At 42.2% G+C, this 19,387-nt stretch overlaps 1 protein-coding gene and 3 non-coding genes across 6 annotated transcripts; all 4 read right to left on the bottom strand.

The window, feature by feature from the left end:
- Window positions 1-506: 506 nt before the first annotated feature.
- Window positions 507-17,365, bottom strand: RBMX (RNA binding motif protein X-linked). 3 transcript variants are annotated; one of them, XM_077490416.1, is made up of 10 exons: window positions 17,207-17,364; window positions 13,068-13,187; window positions 12,767-12,873; window positions 9,745-9,889; window positions 9,306-9,422; window positions 9,085-9,208; window positions 8,349-8,471; window positions 8,157-8,242; window positions 5,596-5,682; window positions 507-2,353 (listed from the first exon to the last, which is right to left on the bottom strand). In XM_077490416.1, the coding sequence occupies exons 2-9, from the start codon at window positions 13,180-13,182 to the stop codon at window positions 5,678-5,680; spliced, it is 822 nt and encodes a 273-aa protein (XP_077346542.1). In that variant the 5' UTR covers window positions 13,183-13,187; window positions 17,207-17,364; the 3' UTR covers window positions 507-2,353; window positions 5,596-5,677. The 3 variants fall into 3 exon arrangements, with proteins under 3 accessions (XP_077346542.1, XP_077346541.1, XP_077346540.1); XM_077490415.1 differs by lacking the exons at window positions 507-2,353; window positions 5,596-5,682 and adding an exon at window positions 7,156-7,658 and having other exon boundaries at window positions 9,754-9,889; window positions 17,207-17,365; XM_077490414.1 differs by lacking the exons at window positions 507-2,353; window positions 5,596-5,682 and adding an exon at window positions 7,156-7,658.
- LOC143989731 (small nucleolar RNA SNORA70) lies at window positions 10,325-10,458 on the bottom strand. Its single transcript, XR_013277068.1, has one exon. It is a non-coding gene; the product is annotated as a small nucleolar RNA SNORA70 (small nucleolar RNA).
- LOC143989760 (small nucleolar RNA SNORD61) lies at window positions 12,962-13,035 on the bottom strand. The gene has a single exon (XR_013277072.1). It is a non-coding gene; the product is annotated as a small nucleolar RNA SNORD61 (small nucleolar RNA).
- LOC143989753 (small nucleolar RNA SNORD61) lies at window positions 15,102-15,175 on the bottom strand. The gene has a single exon (XR_013277071.1). It is a non-coding gene; the product is annotated as a small nucleolar RNA SNORD61 (small nucleolar RNA).
- Window positions 17,366-19,387: the final 2,022 nt, after the last annotated feature.

Genomic DNA, 19,387 nt, shown 5'->3' with positions numbered 1-19,387 from the left:
AAAAAAAAAAAAAAAAAAAAATTCTGAAGTGGAGTTCAGTGGTCTATAGGTTGTAAACACCCCTAGCACAACCCCCATACCCGCTCCAAAGTCCCCAACCTAACACAACCAACCTCTCCAAAGAAACAAATTCTGTCTACAATAATGACCGCAGCGGTTGGGTGGGGCATTGTGCTCTCTATCTCTCACACTTTTGTCTGTACATTTGGCTCTGAGCAGAAAGCAACACCTGTGTACAGCAGAGGCAGAACGCAGGCCACAGCTCCGACAAGTTTACAGAAAGAAGCAGAGCGCAACTCCTGCCTCCTCTACACAGGAGTTAACAGTGTTCTCTCCCTCCTGTAGCACAGGAGCCAACAGGATAGGATGGCTCAGATCAAGCTAGTGCCACAGCACCCAAGAGTGCCAAAGTACCCTGGCTTAGAAACACTGCTCTAAGTTACGTGATTATCACATACAATACTAAAATGTTAAATTTAGTTAGCAGACAAAGAAGAAAGCCATAGTAAATTTTTAAGTGTTTTATTAAAAGTTTTAAAAAAAATAAAATTTTATGTTTATGTTCCACTGACAAGTCCCAGTTTTTTGCTGAATCTTCTACTCATTGCAGGCAGCTTGTAAGCAATCCTATATGGGCCATTTTAACATTACCACTTACCAACATAACCTCTCCAGGCTTGCAAGATGAACATGGTCAAGGAGAGTGAGCAAATCCTTGGATACCAAGATACTGGGGCCCAGTCTATTGTGAGCTTTTACCAACAACCTCCTTCCCTGACAAATGCAATAGGGTGTAAAGACTCATACAAATATGGGCATTTGCCTACTTTAAAGTTACCCACTAGCTGTGAATGATTGTGCAGTTCAAAAAGTTAAGAATCCTTGCCAGAAACATTTTCAACCCACGTAAAAAAAAATGCTCCATTTAAAAACTATATAGCAGATGGACATGTGACTACTTATAGTTTGACAGCCATCCCTGCCAGCTGTCAAAGTACACAAATAGTGCCTGCATCTGATTGGATTCAGGCATATTCAGCCAACAGTTTTTTGTCCAGCACCTTAAAAAAAAAAAAAAAAAAAAAAAAAAAAAAAAAAGGGGGGGGGGGGTTTAAATTGAGAGAAGTTGGACAGGAGGTGGCCTACTACTGAGCAAATGTCTAAGTGCATGCACAGACAGCTTGCTTGAATGTGTATAGGTCTTTGAGACAGTGGTCTACAGTTTAAGCACACCAAGTGTAAAACCTCTTAATGTGTTAATTAAAAGTTACTGCTAACCAAATTCTAACAGGAAATATGCATTTTGGAGGTACCCAGGGACCCTAAACTTGACGTCTCCCCTGGAGAAAAAGCACTGCTCACACATCCAGGCTCATACAGAATTTCTGGATGCAGACACTACTACCTGGATGTTCTGGTTTACAATGCCACTTGAATGTGGACATGTAAATACAATTACATCTGACAGTAAAGTAAATAGTAGAACTAGGGCAGCATATTGCCTTAACATTACTACATACTATGGGCCTCAGGTCTACCAAGCTAGATTTTTAATAAACCTGACAGCAGCAAAGGATGGTGTCAAAACACAAAACCATGTCAGTAATAAATGAAATGCCCCTGCTTGGCCCAAATAAAAAAAAAATGGGCAGCTTTTAATCAGGCAGCACAAGCTGTGTGGCAAATGTATCAAAGTATTGTGACTACCAAACTAGAAGAGGAATGAAAAGTAAATATGCCTGACTAAGTTTGTCTAATATCAAGACATTAGCAAATATATTTGGTTATGTATAAATCATTGCCCAATGTGCTACACTGTAAAGTCATGCAGTTGCTGTTTGCACCCTGCATAGGTTTGACCCAAAAGACTGAGATCACATGGTTAAATAATCTCAGGAATCAGTATTCAAAAGTCTCACCCTAAGCCTTGACTACATAACCGTTCAAGCATCTCATCCACATCAAAACTTTTAATAGGCCCTCACTTGCCATGGCCATAAGGCTCTATCCCAGTTTAGATAATGCAGGCCACCGAAGCACACACTGGCAGGAACATAGACCAGGGTCATGGGAAGATCTTGCCAGTGTAGGTTTAAGAGATGCAACTAAACCTGCAGGTGATGGCACCAAGACTAATCTGATTAAAATGTGCCTTTGGGGTGTGGCAGTAATTGCTGCATTATGGGCTTTGAATGCTGCAATTTACCAACTACTGGTAGGGAAACTCTTACCAAGAATCCCTACTCCGGGGGGGGGGGGGGGTTGGAGATCTAGCTCAAGTAAACCTAGATCAATATCTGCTCAAGGCAATCTTCATAAAAAGGTAATTGATTCACAGATGCACGGCAACCACCTGAAAGACAAAAATAAAATTACAAGTTGCTGGCATGTTCTACATACAATCCAGAAAATAAAGACTTAATGTACATGGGACATTTTAAAACCTCCTGAACAATTCAACTTGCAAGATAGTAACCAATGTTTAAAAACCATCTGCTGCGCTGTTTTTTTTTACATTGGAAAAAAAATATAAAAAAATTTCCTCCATTAAAAAACACCTGTAAACAAAACCTGGCTAAACACAAGTTACCAAGTTAATGAGCTGTTACAGGCATATGGTGTTTCAAATGCCTCTGAACATGCGTTCTGAATGCATTTTTTGCTTTTCAAAAATGCTTCTAAACTTAACTGCCTAGAAATCACCCTGTGTACACATATTTATAATACTGAGGAGAGTTCAGGGGCAGCTGAAAAGGACACCCAACTGCTCCTAAACATCCGTTTACCAGCAGAAGTCTTACGAGAAATTTTTCAAGAAAAAGGCAGCTGCTAATTGTTTACTACCTTTTCTTTGGGGAAGATGTACACTTGGAATGTCTGCTATACAGACCTGCCTGTGTTTTATGTCTGACTTAGCTTTTTGGAAACTTTAGGAACAGATTATAGAAATACAGATAAAACAAACTATGCCCTGCTGAACCAGTATTAAAGCCTGTGGGGTCAAGTTAACAGATGGGCAAATAACCTTCATCAAAGATCAGCAGTGGGCAGCCCCCTCATCTTTATTTAGGCAAAGTTTACTTTACAAAAAGCACCTTTTTATGGGAAATATTCCAAAATACCTTATTACAGTGGAACCTTACACCTACCCATAGCTCCAAAATCACTACCCATATATTATGAGCCTGTAAAGAAATTAAAGGCTTCTGGTCCCAGATCCTTTGCGTTAAAACAGAAATCTCAACCTTGCACATTCCACCTTTATTTGGATTAGCCTCCTTAAACCTGGTTATAGGAGCCGTTCCCCTTCATGTATGCATGACAGTAACATATTGGTGGCTACATTAATGATGGCTAGGAACTGGAAATCTATTCAGGCCCTGAGCTTTTTGCCAACCCTAGCCACAGTTCATAGGCATTGTCAGTAAGAGCCGATGTGGGCATCTAGCAGATAAATCTGGACTGGTAAGCAAAGAATGGTCACCTTGGCTAATCTGGTACGCTTAAGGCCCCATTCACACGTGTGATGTCAAGCTGCACCAACTGAGACATGACTGACCAGCGATAATAGACAACTGTTGCATTGTATAACATTCAGGTACGACTTATGCAACTTTGAGCGTTTGCATTAATGTCTATGGCCCTCAAGATGCATGAAAGTCAAACCACAGTAGTGCATGAACTACTTGGAAGCCATTAACTTTAAAGGGGTTGTAAAGCTTTATTTTCTAAATAGGTTTCCTTATTTTTTTCCCTTAAATTCCCCTTCTAAAATGTTTCTTTTGTCTGAATTTCTCACTTCCTGCTTCTCCTCAGTAAACTTCACACCATTATCTGAGCGGCCTTTAGTCAGCCAGAACAGTTTACTAAGGAACAGGAAGTGAGACAACTAAAAACAAAGAAAAAAACATTTAGAAGGGAAATTGAAGGAAAAAAGGCAAGTGAACCAACAATGCACTAGCTTAAAAAAAAAAACCCAAACAAACCTTTACAAACCCTTTAAGTCACATATGAATGGTTATCACGGGAAAACATGGGTAATTACTCATGTAATTTGGACCTCAGTTTCATGAGAAGTCACACAAGTGTAAGTGGAGGCTTAAATATTGGAACCTAGACATTGATTCACACCTGAAAGCAAGGGGCATAATTGTGTCTGGAGATAAAGACCCCAAGTGTGGTTTATACATGTGCCATCTCAGTCCGTTTTTAAAGGCTCTTGATTTGATTCCTGTAAATTGCAAGATTTACCAATTTTCTGACCCCAACTATGGACTATTTAACTAGGGACAACTTTCTTATCTTTTGTACATAAAGTAAAAAGCTCCACTCAAGTTATAATGGTGCAGCCTTGCCTCTCAGGAATAGGTGCCTCATTTATGGGAGAAATGTTTTGTTTTTTACAGCGTTCGTTTTAGGCTTCAATGGAGGCTGACATTTCCAGCTTCAGCTTAGCACTTCTGACTTTTCCACCAGCAGATCACCATGTGCGATAAGTAAACCTGTCAAACGGATTAGGGATGCACTGATATCACTTTTTTGGAGGTGGTGGGGGGTTGTTCGGTCGTCGGGTGATGGCAAGGTGGGGTAAGTGTGGGTTGGGTGAAATGGGGATTGTGGGATGGGAGAGTTGTGATGGAAAAGGCTGTGATCGCTGGGGGAGAAAGGATGGGAATAGGAGGGTTATTGGGATACATGAGGGCAGAGATGAAAGCTGGTAAAGGGGTGGAGGCAACATGCAGAAGTGACTGCAAGCATGGTACACAAGTCTCTTGCGGGAGGAGCTGGCTGGACAGCACATTTGAGGTGGGAAAGAGCCTCGTTGCTCAGTACAACAGGATACCACCCATAGTGTCTTTATACAGACCCCCCCCCTCCCCCGCATCCAGCCAGGATCCAGTGCTCTGTGGCTTGGGGGAGTTTGCAGCAAGCGAGGAGACAATGCTTGTGGGCTGTTAGGATGTGCAGGCCAGCGCCTAGTGATGCCACTGGCAGGAGGCGGCAGGGATAGCAGTGTCCGGAGGGGAGGATGCGGCCCGCTCCCAAACGTCATCACTTCCAGCTTTTTTGCAAGTACCGATTCTCATAAAAATGGCCAATATCAGCATCAGTGCATCCCTACTGTCAAAGTCAGTATACCATTTAAGTTTGTTTAAACCCCAACCAGTATCTGCCTAAACAGGGAGTTAAAGAGGGAACATGGCCTTACCACCCGACATGTATTCTGTCTGTGCATACAAGTAAATAAGGATCCAAGAATCACCTGAAAGCAAAGGCTGCACTAGTGTAAACACAAGGCTGGAGATTCAGAATATGCTGTCCATCAGTAAATCAAGTGTCTGGTGCCACTCTAATGGGCCCTAGACATACAGCCATTACTAGCAATATAGGCAACTGTCAGTGCAAAATTAATCATATCACACAAGTACAGCTGGAAGCCACAGAAGATGTTTTTACTGGTCATACAAACCAAACAAAGGTGTCTAAAAATGATAGAATCTCTCCACACACACTTGAGAGATTACAAACCCACTAAAAGTTGCTTTTAAAATGCTAAAGGACCAGCACAAAGTTTGATGGAATGCCCAAGCTTACCTGATCTTTTGAGCAAAAATCTTTCAGAGTTCACTCAGAGAACATAACCCTGCAGCTCAAAGCTTAAACAAGCAGGAAAACTTCAACCTGTAATAAAACAATTTACATGAGGAAATGTTCAAATAGAAAACCCCACCACCCATTCTCCCCACCCTGTGAATTTTTATAGCATCCGGAGGCATTTGTTTGGAAAGGAACATTGGGATGACTTTTGGCATGTTTCCACTGTGCACTGTCTGCCATGGTTAGTTTAGTTACTTTTGTAGGTCTCCAGTTTTTAACCTTTTTATTTTGGAGTTGGTATGTGTCATTGCAAGTGTGCATGTGGCAATAGGCTGCTTCTGTTCAACGTTTACCATCTATAAAGTGTGCTTTGGTTTGTTTGAACTTCCGAAGGCTAGAGAAGACATTGTCAGCCAGAGAGAATTTCACTCAATTAAAAGTGAATCTGTCACGTGTGACATTCTTAGTATTGTACATCAGACTGAACTGCATTTCCTCTGTAAATTTGTGTTGCCATTCCTGCATATGCAGCAATTTTGGCACCTTCTATAAGTCTCTGACTCTATAGCAGAAAGCTGCAGAGCTTTGAGCTCAACAGTGCTTTGTTCCTGCGTGTTACAGATTCAAAGTGGACACACCAAGACTGAATTTGGTATTATACTGCAACATTCCAGACACATTGAAAAGACTTGACTGAAACCTGTTATTTTATATAGGGAACTCCTGCGTGTCCAAAGGCTTGTCTTGGGGACAGATTGCCTTTAAATGTGAAACATCTCTACTGCCAAGTGCAAGGTATCCATCGTTTCCATACAACTGGTTAAGTGTTTGTTTTATATCCAAGTATAATATTTTGAACTAGTTATCCAGCAGTGCCTTTCCAGGTTTCATTACGTTCCAAAACTTATAGCATTGTGCACTGAGAAATATGCAGTGCAATTTTGACTTAGACTGAAAATTAAAACAATACTAGTTGACTTTGCTTACCCTTAATGCAGTTTCACTTGATTTTGGTGGTTTACAGTAGATTGATTCACTTGTTTTAGGCTGTCATGGTCTTTGGGCAGAGACATCATTTGGTTCTTCGTTAGCCTTTTGACTCTTTCCTTTAAAAGTGACACTACAGATTTGCAAATACATTGAAACAGTAACAGCACATATGGTTTGCTAGTTCTTTGAAAGATGGACTACTTTGGTCAACAGCAGTTATCAGGTTTTTAATTCATAACTTGGGTGAGGATCCTTGTTTGCCAACAACTGCAGGCTAGTCGAGTAAACATCCAGGATTAGCGTATTTTAAACCATATGATTTGTTACATAAACATTTGATATATTGGTTTTGGAGACTCAGGATTGTTGCGTCTCATGGGCACACTCACACGTTAAATAGAAGTCGAGCTACTCCTTTTTTGTAGCATCCATTTAATATTGGCGTTTGGGAGAATTATAAAATAAGATGAAATTTGTTTTTAGTGAGACTTTACTTTAGAAAAAAGTTACAACACTAATACACAACTTATACTACACATTGTACATTTCAGAAAAGCTAACAAAATCTGAAGATTAAGCATTTTAACTTCCTCAAAATGATCATACTTGATGGAGGAGAAAAACTTACAGGTAAAAAAGTAAAAGATAAATAAAAACAAAAACAAACTCCTCTTAGTAGTCCGCTGATGGTAAATGCAGAGCAAACGCCACTCTCTCGTTACAGAATGTCTTTGGTCCATGTTTAATGATTTTTTGCTTTTAGTATCTGCTTCTGCCACCTCCTCTATCAGATCTGCTTCCACCTCTGCCGCCACCACGGGGAGCACCCCGACTCGAGCTGCTGTATGAATCACGTGGAGGTGGATAGCCTCTATCCATTGGAGGGGGCAGGCCACGATCTTGACGGCCACCAACTCTGTCACGTCCACTTGAGTACATATCATTTCTGCTGCTTGAGTAACTGTCTCTGCCTCCGTAGCCATCTCGAGAGCTGCCATAGTCATCATAGCGACTGCTTCCACCATATGATGGAGGGGGCCCTCTTGCAGGTGGGGCACTACGTGAGTTACCTGCAGGGTCAATGGTCAGGCAATAGGGCAATACTATGAGTTACATATTACATTTCAATTTGATATTTGCAGCTGTATGTTAGGGTATCTAGTGGAAAGGTTTGCATGTAAAACAATCTAGTTGGTTGAAAAATAAAAAATTTATGAATGAGGCACTTAAAAAAAAATTCGTTTGAATTAGAACTCCAGAATAGTAGCTTAGATTGTAGTGGAGATTATGCCACATGATATCCAGGGAGTTTCATTTGCTTCACTGGCATAGGGTTATTTTTGGGGGGGGCTCTTGAACAGAGGATACTAAAGTTGCTGTTGATTTGTTATGAATCTTGCTGTAGTGCAACTTATTACTCCATGTATGGGCGAACAAAACTGGACTTTGCCACATATAGTATACTATTAGGATTTTCTGTGTAATGGATATTTTTTTTAATCTTCAGGAGGGGCAAACATGTATCCTGTAAAACAAAACCCTAAATAAAAAAAAAGGTAACAGCTTACCATAGGGCTCATAAGAGTCTCTGTAAGAACCGCCGCTTGGATGATCGGAGTAATCTCTATCACGTCCCCCATAGCCATCACGATCACTGAACACAAAACAGCAAGATTAGTCTTACATTAAACAAAACAAATCTAAACTAGTTTACTGAACCACAACATGGATAACAATACAGTAAAAAGAAAAACCCATACCTATAACCTCTTGATCCATAATCATCACGAGAGCTTGAATGACCATAATCCCGATAAGCATAATCTCGTGGAGGTGGTGCATAATCTCTTGAATCTCTGGAGCTGCCATAATCTCTAGAATAACTGGAGATAATGAAAGTTGCTTAGATACTGCTGTTTGTAGTGTTTTACTGTTATTTCTTAAATATATTTCTGCAAGTATCAGGAGTTCACCACTGAGCATCCACCATGCTGTGGTGCGGGTGTGAATCACATGCGATGTCTGAGATATTGCATATGTAAGCCTAGGCTTAAAGTTATTGTACCACTACAAACTGGTACAGCAATGGATCAAGTGAGGACTCAAGTATAAGATGGTGATACGGCTACCCAAACATATTGTACCTTAATGTAAGAATGAGTTTAAGTCTAAAAAAAAAAAAAAAAAAAAAAAAAAAAAAAATTGGGCTTTAGAACCACTGAGAAGAGAATAAATCTCTCCAGTCAGCACTTACAACCAGGGCACTGGTCTCTGCTCAAAGGACACAGGCAGTGGCCGGAAACATTGGCACCTGCCAGATAATGAGCAGGAGCGTCTATGGATGCAAACAGCCCAGCTAGTGCTTCTGGATATTATATTAGCGGTCACCGCTACATGCTTTTACTTGACCAACAGTCACTGCCTCCAATATAGCTTTCAACAAAGAAAAAAACCTAGTCTAAAGACTTGTGTGAAAGGCTACTAAATATGTCTTGCCTATCATAGCGATCCTTTGCACTGTAACCATCATCTCTTGGTGACATGTAGTCATCTCTGCGTGATGGCAGTGAATCTCTGCGGGGTGGTCCACCATAGCTGTCCCTTTCACGTGACAGTGGAGCTGCAGAAAAAAAAAAATTGCGAGGCAAATTAAAAAAAAAAAAAAAAAAGGCTTCAAAATACTGACAAGTTTTATTTTTTTTTTGCAAACCATTTACCTCGTCCACTCATGCCACTGCTGCGGATAGGGCCAGAAGGGGCAGATCTTTTAGGTGGAGGGCCCCCGCTGCGAGGTGGGGGCCCTCTTTTCAGTGACATTCCACCTCTCGAAGAACCTAAAGTTTTTGTGAAGATACAAAGTGAAAAAAAATTACTACATTGGTGCCAAGTGTCACCTGTTCCTAGTAATAGTTTTAAGTGAATGATGGCAAAAGCTCTATGAATTAGCATCAAAGACTGGGAGACAGAAGCCATTTCATATACTTCAATGTGGCACTTAACATGAACTTGAAATTATAGGTCAGGTATGACCAAGAAATACATGGTCTCACATCCTGGAGTGCCTCCAACAGACTAGGTCTAAGAAAGCATGCATATAAATATATGTTTAAATAGAAATATAGAAAAAAAAATGTAACCCAAAGTTACAAGCAATACCATAATCACCTCCTCCTCCTCTTGACCCTCTAAGACCTCTTGGAGGACCACGACTTCTTGGCGGCGGTGGTGGACCACGCCTACTGCCTGCTCCAAAGGACGGCTTTGTAGCTTGCTCCACCTTGATTGGCTTGCCATCTAGTGCCTGTAGAGATAGAACATAGTCCGCTAAATGCGAGCCCCCAATATTGTATATGCCTTACAGCAATCTCAAGTAGAGCCAAGTTAAAATATTCTAGTTTTCCTGGTTGTCCAGTGTAGGTTGGCAGATTTTACATGAGAAGTCAGCTTAAAAAAGCTATATAGAAGTTTAGTTAGTCCATGGAGCTGTGGTAAAGCCTTAAGGCAGCCCACAGCTCGCATTACCTGATTTTTCAGAATTAAGGTTGCACCAATACCACTTTAAGACAGAGTACAAATATAGACAATGATTTTTTTGTCATGTGACAGTGGCATCAATATAAAGATTTCTACAATGCCTTTTCTTGTGAGTGCAAGGAGTCTTTTACAATTTAACATTTTAATTACTACAATTCATTTTTTTAGAAATATATGTTAGAATCTGAGGAAGTTGGTATAGAGATGTCTCCAAGGCCCCTTAAAGTACTATGCATAGGCAGCAAAGTGCATACACAGCCAAGGATCATACTGTATGCAGCCATTGCACACCAGCTTCTGATTACAGCAAAAGTCGGTCGGCTTAATTAGCTGCAAGATTACAATTCTTTATTTTTTTTTATCAGCCCTGTACAGAGCAGGGGGTGACATTAGGGGGTCTAAAAAGCCTGACAGATTCCCCAGTTCCCTTCTCTGCAGCCTCATGTGCACTGAAGATGAATGGATGAGAGAGGCTCATGTTCATTCATAGACTGAAGCATTGTAAACAGTTCATGATGCTCAGTTATGAATCAGTGATCGCCGACTCTGCATTCAGAAGAGGAGTCGGTAAATTAAACATACTGGCTCCTTCCTTCACTCTGACAGATCTGGGACCAAAGGACATGGGGACAGTCAGGAGAGTGGTGTGGTGGTGGGGGCAGTTACAAGCAACGACCTCACTGTATAGCTTTCAATAAAGCAGCTGACAGCCACAGGAGGGAGAGAAGCCGCTATTGGCTGCTTTATTTAAAGCTATACAGCGAGATAAGTGCTTGTAACTGCACCCACTGAACATCTGTGAGGCTGCCCAGCCCCACCTGCTAGGTCGACACTGGAACCAGTACAACAGGTAACAAATTAAGCATTTGCACCGATACAAGTATTGGTGCAACACTACACAGGATAAAATACCAAGTTGCATCTGGCCAGCACACATTATCTTACAAGACCATTTTATGACCATCCTTTTTGACAATGGACACAAAGGTCTATCATATCTAATGAAGCAAAGATGGGAAAGATTGCGCTACGGAACCAATTGATATGTCTATGGTATGAGCAGCCTCTACTTAATTTGCCACCCTGTATGGGTGGAAATAATTGTATGAAAGGGGAAATAGATTTGGCGCTATACCCTTGATTTAAATATGAAACAAACAAAAATTATATAAAAAATTATCAGCACGCTGGTAAATAATGAACTAATCTTATGAACTATAAAACTTAACACACTGAAATCCGACAATATATGGAAAGCCCAAAAGGGCCGTGCTTGTTTTGAGTGCTTAGATCACTCTAGGTGCCCTATATCAAGTGCTTAATGTACTAGTGTCACTAGAAAAAAAATTCCATAAAAAAATGTATGTGAATGCAATAATAAAAAGTGCAAAACTAACCACGTAATAAATTTATAAAGATAAATAAACTTGCAATTGCAAAGAAATAAAGACAAAATAGAAATACAAGTAAAAAAACAAGTAAAAAAATACAAGTAAATTTTTTTAAATGTGAATATAAATAAAAATAAAAATTTCAGTCAGTGAAAGTCCCATGCTTATAAAAAAGCCAATGTGAATGTGCCAAAAAAAATAAAAAATAACAGGTGAACCACAATGAATAATTGTGAAAATCTTCTGTGATTATCTTCAAAAAATATACAACTGCTACTCCCAGTGCACAGTGAATAATGTGATTGCTCTCACCAGAGCTCTTACCCCAACAGGGGTGGATCAGCCTCCACAGTATAAGCCAGCCACTGTGCTGCTCTCTGGCAAGTTTGATGTTGTCCTGGGAGATGCCTGCTCTTCCACTTGTATTGCGTGCCACGTTATGTCTGTTCATTTGAGGCCACCTCAAGCGTGTGAGGTGGCCTCAAATGAACAGACATAACGTGGCACGCAATACAAGTGGAAGAGCAGGCATCTCCCAGGACAACATCAAACTTGCCAGAGAGCAGCACAGTGGCTTATACTGTGGAGGCTGATCCACCCCTGTTGGGGTAAGAGCTCTGGTGAGAGCAATCACATTATTATTCACTGTGCACTGGGAGTAGCAGTTGTATATTTTTTTAAGATAATCACAGAAGATTTTCACCATTATTCATTGTGGTTCACCTGTTACTTATTTTTTTGGCACATATCACATTGGCTTTTTTATAAGTGTGGGACTTTCACTGACTGAAATTTTTATTTTTATTTATATTCACATTTAAAAAAAATTTACTTGGATTTTTTTAACTTGTATTTCTATTTTGTCTTTATTTCTTTGCAATTGCAAGTTTATTTATCTTTATATTACGTGGTTAGGTTTGCACTTTATTATTGCATTCACATACATTTTTATGGAATTTTTTCTAGTGACACTAGTACATTAAGCACTTGATATAGGGCACCTAGAGTGATCTAAGCACTCAGAACAAGCACGGCCCTTTTGGGCTTCCCATATGATATTGTCGGATTTCAGTGTTATAAGTTTTATAGTTCATAAGATTAGTTCATTATTTACCAGCGTGCTGATAATTTTTTATATAATTTTTTTTCACAATTTGTTTCATTTTATTAATATTTAAATCAAGGGTATAGCGCCAAATCCATTTCCCCTTCTTTCATACTATCATATCTAATGTTCTAAACATGCAACCCACCTTTCCATTCAATTCTCTTGCAGCATCCTTGGCATCTGCAGGACTCTCAAATGTGACAAAGGCAAACCCTCTGGATTTGTTTGTCTCACGATCTTTCATTAAAAGTACTGCAAAGAGAAAAAAACAAAAATGTAAATAGTGCCACTTCAGTAACCCGCATTACTAGCAAAGTAAACCACACACGCAGTGTTAAAAAAGCTCAGAACTTCTTAGAGGACAAATAGGCGCTATCAGCTCAAACCTGATCAATGCCATATGTTCATCATAGCTTGTATTCAACACGGCAACACGAATTTCTCACCTTCTACTATACGTCCATATTTGCCAAATACTGCTTCCAAAGCCTTCTCTGTAGTCTCTGTGTTCAAGCCCCCAATGAACAGTTTTCCAGGGCGGTCTGCTTCCAACATTGTCATTTGATCTGAAATTGGAGTAACAACATTATACAACCCAATTCAGCAATTTCACGACAAGTGAACTCTGCCCCACCCACCAGTCATGTTCCACATACACGACCTTCGCCTTCCATTGATCACTACACATTGCTAGAGGCTGCATCACAGCATATCATGCAAGCACTTGCTGGTCAGCGCTGACAAAGCAATTCCCATGGGTCAGCATGGTCATATAGCCACCTCTGACCAATATGCATTTGTGAACCTTTAAACATCCAGCACAATTCATGTTTGCCAACTACATTTAAAACGCCAAACCTAAATGTGCCAGTACTTTTCTGGATGTGCTGCATTGTCATTCATTATGAATAGCACTAACGCACAGAACACAACTACACTACAGTACACAATGTACATCCTAGTGCAAACCAATAAGAGTTCTCGTTTTGGGGTGCATCCCAAGTTAGTGCATGGATCTGTGTTGTAACATGTTACAGCAGACCTATGTGCCCTATAACCGGATAAAATTAAAGCCGACACCTTAGGTCAGGGGAAAAAAGGGCTCAGACATGGCACTGGCTAAACTTTAGGGCTCATTCACACCAAATGCACCATCAATCACACACGGGAAACAATTGTTATATGCATCATTTAAAAATGCAGCAAGACTGCTTTATTATACAGTGCAACGTGTGTCATTGCAGGTCAAAACACCACAGCGATTCCCAACGTGCTGCATTGAGTAGGAGTGATTGTAAACCCAATTCATAAAATTTGAGCTGGGCGCATATATCTGCAGTGTTTTATTTCTCGTCAAAGCCCTATGTACTGTTGCTTTCTTCTGCTCCGTTCTGTTATCAGCCTAACATGACAAGTTCTGTCACTTACACTAAAAGCAGCCTGAGTTGTGTTGGGGAGGACGCTGTAAGGAGATACAGAGCCCTGAACTATTCAGCAATCAGCTCTGAAAGTCTCTGCCTACTAGGAGAGGGGGTGTGTGCCTATTCTCCAATCAGCTGTCTCGGCTGTATGCCCAGGCTCCACTGCAGTGCTAAACAAAAAGAAAATCTAACAAACTGAACTTTCTAAACCATATATAAAGCTCAAGACAGCAGATATACACGTAAAACATATGCAGGGAGGTTTGTTTCATCCCTGTGCATCTGAGGCTGTTCACGTCACTGGGTATATATGCAAGGGTTTACCTGAATGCTTTTTCTATATTAAAAGGAAAAGAACAGGCTTGTCTTGATCCAGAGCTGTGCTGTACTCTGCCCCCTCACTGAATATGGAGGCATCAGCAGGAGCCAATTGACTACAAACTCTAGAAACACCACTCACAGCCTCCCATGACTTCCTCCTCTCCCCCACTCACTGTCAAAGGAGAACTGGAGCTGCCGATCAAGTGACAAGACTAAAAATAAGTACTCTGGTCTTTTTATACAGAGTAGGAAGGATAAGGTAGAGGAACTAGGGGGAGGGAACATTAAGAAACATGTGAACCTTTACCATCAACGGAGACCTCAGCTACGCAACACCATAGAGCCATTCACTTGAATGAGCTGCCCTAGGCCTTCCAAAGTAGAACATGGAGCATTCTGCTGAGTTTTGGTATGCAATTTAATGGCATAAGAAAATACGTTTCGTACACAAGCGAGCTGTACATTTTTTCATGCGTTTTCAGAACACACATGTGAATGGGGCCTTAGGCTTTGTAATAGCAGGCAAAATGGCTGAAATCCTGCCTACGATTCCAGATTGCATGGCAATTGCTTTCCTAACGCATTTGGGTATCTATTCCTTGATGGCAATCCAAATGCCATGCAATTCTGCCATGGTTGCTGCACAACAATCAAGCGGCAAATTACATCTTTTTACCCACTTTCCATTGGGAGGGCATACAGCAGTATTAGCAAAGTACACTGCATGCAGTGTTAATAAAGCTCAGAACTTCTTAGAGGACAAATAGGCTCTATCAGCTCAAACCTGATCAATGCCATATGTTCATCATAGCTTGTATTCAACACTGCAGCACCAGATTCTCTCCCTCCACCCAGTGCTTCTACTGGCTCACCCGTGCGATCCGCGAGCCGGGGAAGCAATCCACCGGCGCCGCAAGTTGACTATAGAGATTTCCAAGGAACAGATGGTCCCTGCAGTCATATCTATGACTCGGAGGCCTGGGTGTGACGCTATGACATCACATCTGGCAGTTGTAAATACTGCCATATACTCAGCTGGGAAGCAGAGATAGGCCTGGGTTTTGTTTTTAATCAAAGGCACGTATGAGAGATGTGGGGTCTTATAGACCCCAGATCTCCAAAGAGGACCTATCACGCACTATTCCTTTTGTAATAGGAATAAAAAAAAAAAAAAAAGAAATTTAAGGGAAAATGTAAAACAAAAATTAAAGTGGCGCGGTCACCCAACGCAGATGTGAACGCATACATACGTCACGCCTGCATATGTAAAACTGCATTCAAACCACATAGGTGAGAGAAATAATTCTATATCAGGGCCTTAACTCTAAACATGCAAAAAAAAAAAACCCACACACTGTTAAAGCATCTCCTATGGAGATTTGAGTACTGAAGCTTGGCACCAATCCATGAGTACACAATTTCCACACGTGACACCTTCGATATTTACTCGGAATATCTTCCACATTATACAAAAGAATTGAGATAACTTTCGTTCTTTGTTTAATTCATGAAACTTTCCCAAAAAATAAAAAATATATTGAAAAAAATTGCTGCAGAAAAAACATGCAACAAAAAGTTGCAACCACCATTTTATTCCCTAGGGTCTCCAAAAAACAAAAATTTATAATGCTTGGGAATTCTGAGTAATTTTCTAACAAAATCATAACTTTTAGTAGTAGAGACGTGTCTGAACTGGACCGGATGGAAAGTGGTTCTCACATTAAAGCGGGAGTCCGCCGGGAGTTCCGCCGTTTTTTTTTTTTTTTTAAAAAAGCCAGCAGCTACAAATACTGCAGCTGCTGACTTTTACAATAAGGACACTTACCCGCCCAGCGCGCCCGCGATGTCGGCACCCGAAGCTGATCTCTCGATCGTCTCTCGGGTGCTGCCGCCGCCATCTTGGGTATAGGAATCAGGAAGTGGAGCCTTTCGGCTTCATTTCCCGGTTCCCTACTGCACGAGTCGCGCAATAAGGATGGTCCCGCTGCCTCTGGGATCCGCGTGTTTCCCAGCAGGCAGGGGGGGGGGACCTTCGGAAAAGGGCAGCCCCTTTCTGCAGATAGCTATGCCGGAAGGTCCACTTTAGGGTGGATCTCCGCTTTAAGGAGCTTCTTTTCAGGCCATAGACCAGAGGCAAATATAAGGACTGGGCATGTGACCATCACGTGCAAATTGTTCCACAAAATGATAAAATCACGATGTGAACCGGGCCTCATCCAAATAACTTCCAAGATTAAAAAGTACCCCCCTCCCCCCCATTACACAGAACAGGTGAATGGGAGAGGAGGACTTTCCCAGCGAGCACGGTCCCCAAATCAGGTCAGATCGGGGCCTGTGGGACCCTCCGACTACCGGAGCTCTGTACATTCCCACCGACCTCCGTGCACATCACCCCGTGGACAGAACAACGGGGACTAATATCAGGAACACGAATGATCCCCCAGAACACAAAGTAATGCCAGTCCGCCCGATAACTATGTCCGCTTCCTGGGTGTAGCATGGCCCTCACAGGCAGCGGCCATTGTGTCCGCACAGGGAGCCTCCCAGCCCACACACAAAATGGCGGCGGAGGAAGAAGCGCGGAGCACGCGGCCTGCCATCCTCTCCTCACAGACTATAGCCTCATAATACATACCGCACCAGGAGCGGCCTACACACAACCCACCGCTACGTGCCACCCGCCCCCGCACGCTTCACTCCCCGCGGCCCGGCCTCACCGACTTCCGCCATATCTAAAGGAAACACCACTACGTGCTCCTGAAATGGCCGCTGCCTTTCCCCGTACAACACTCGTTGTAGCTACCGCCTAACTACGCCCGAGGCCTAACATTCCGCCAACTTACCTTCTTCGCTCACCCCTCACGAGCCGCTGCGCAACAAAATGACCGCGGACAAAGAACGCGTCTGGTTTAAATAGGTCTGACGTCACGCCTCCACAACGAGGCTGAGGGCCCGGATTTCAGCCGTCGGTGACTGCGGGTCAGATATGTGTGACGCCTGTAGGGGCGCTGTGCTCCATGGAAGGCTCTGCTGCGACTGAGCTATGCTGGCCTCACATTTCATCATAAACGTTCAATGTGCAAGTTCCGCTCAACATTTGGAAACAATCGTCCAGTACTCATATAGATTCATGTGTGTTATTGTGCATGTCCAGCCAAACATTTTATCCTTATTGTCAGTTGGGGAGATTTCTCCTTACGTCCCTTCTTGCAGAGACACTGGAGGATAGGAAGCAAGAAGAATTTTCATCAAAGTGAGAGGAATTCACCTCTAGACAGTTGGAATTAGAATGCTGGAAGACTACAGGCAAAGGGCCCCATACTCACTATTATGCCTTGTACATACGGTCGGACATTCCGACAACAAAATCCAACGGATTTTGTGCCAAACTTGTCTTGCATACACACAGTCGGGCAAAGATGTCGGAAAATCCAAGCTTTCTTAACGAGGTGACGTACAACGCATACGTCAGGACTATAAACGGGCCAATAGCTGTGGTCTCTTAATTTATTCTGAGCATGCGTGCCACTTTGTCCATCGGAATTGTCTACACACAATCGGAATTTAAACAATTGGATTTTGTTGTCGGAAAATTTTAGATCCTGCTCTCAAACTTTGTGTTTCGGAAAGTCGGATGGAGCCCACATACGATCGGATTTTCCGACAACACGATCCGATCGCACATTTTCCATTGGACAGTCCGACTGTGTGTACAGGGCATTCGATTTTCTGCAGATTTTTGTCTTCAGATTTACCAAAACCATATAATATGAGGTCAAACCTCTAGAGTTTCAATTTGTATGCAATCAGGCAGGCCCTTTCAAATCTAATAGTGTGCATGGGGTCTAAAACACAACTAAATCCAACCATTTGGCGGTTTACAAAAGCAGTTAATTCGGAACTAAACTTATCCATCTAACAGTTTAAAAAAACTGTCATATTCCAGGCATGCCAGGAATGCTAACTGTCACATCTGCTTGTGTCCTCAACCTAACTATCAAACCATCCAATGTCTGGTGTCATAACTGATCACATGTGCAACATCATGGCAGTTGCAGATCAAACAGAGGCCAAGATGGCTGTAAAGGATAGGAGGGTTTAGTTCCACTTTAACCACTTCGGGACCGCCGTATTGCCAATGTACGTCAACACAATGGCACAGGCAGGCACAATCACGTAAATGTACGTGAATGCCTTCTAGCGGGTGGGGGGTCCGATCGGACCCCCTCCCGCTAGATACGGCGGTCCCTTTCGGTGCCGGAGCGATCGGCGATGAGGGGATGGCCGCTGGTTTCCGCCCATCGCCTCTCGATCGCTCCTGGCCAGTGACGAACTTCCTCCCCTGTGAAAATGTAAACACAGGAGGAGGAAGTGATGTCACACTCCTCGTGGCGGTCTTTTTGAACCGGACAGCAAGGAGTGAAGACCTTCAAGTAAGTGCACCAACAGTCCACTGACACATAGGTACACACAGGCACACATTTCACCCCAGTCACCCCCCGATCACCCCCCCGCCCCCCCCCAGTCACAGTGTCACTAATGCAGTGTTCATTTATTTATTGATCACTACATTTAGTGTCAGTTGTGACTGTAAAAAGTGTCAGGGCAGCTAGTGTTAGGCCCCTTTAGGTCCAGGGTAGCCCCCTACCCCCCCCTAATAAAGGTTTAACCCCTTGATTGCCCTCCCAGTTAACCCTTTCACCCTCTTTTACCAGTGTCACTAAGCGATCGTTTTTCTGATCGCTGCAATAGTGTCACTGGTCCCGCTAGGAAGCTAGTTTTTTTCTAGGTTCAACGCCAGGTTTTTATACCGTTAGGTACCCCGATATATAACCTAATAAAGGTTTTAACCCTTTGATTGCCCCTAGAGTTAACCCTTTCACCAGCGATCGCTGCATAAGTGTCACTGGTGACGCTGGTTAGCCAGTTAGTTATTTAGTTATTTAGGTACCCCCATATAAATACCCAATAAAGGTTTTAACCCCTGATTGCCCTTAGTTAACCCCCTGATCACCCGGCGGGTG

This window comes from Lithobates pipiens, unplaced genomic scaffold (genome assembly GCF_037356315.1).
Source record: "Lithobates pipiens isolate NorthernLeopardFrog02 unplaced genomic scaffold, aLitPip1_a1.2 Scaffold_1, whole genome shotgun sequence".
NCBI lineage: Eukaryota > Metazoa > Chordata > Amphibia > Anura > Ranidae > Lithobates > Lithobates pipiens.
This window is presented reverse-complemented; position numbering and strand designations above follow the sequence as displayed.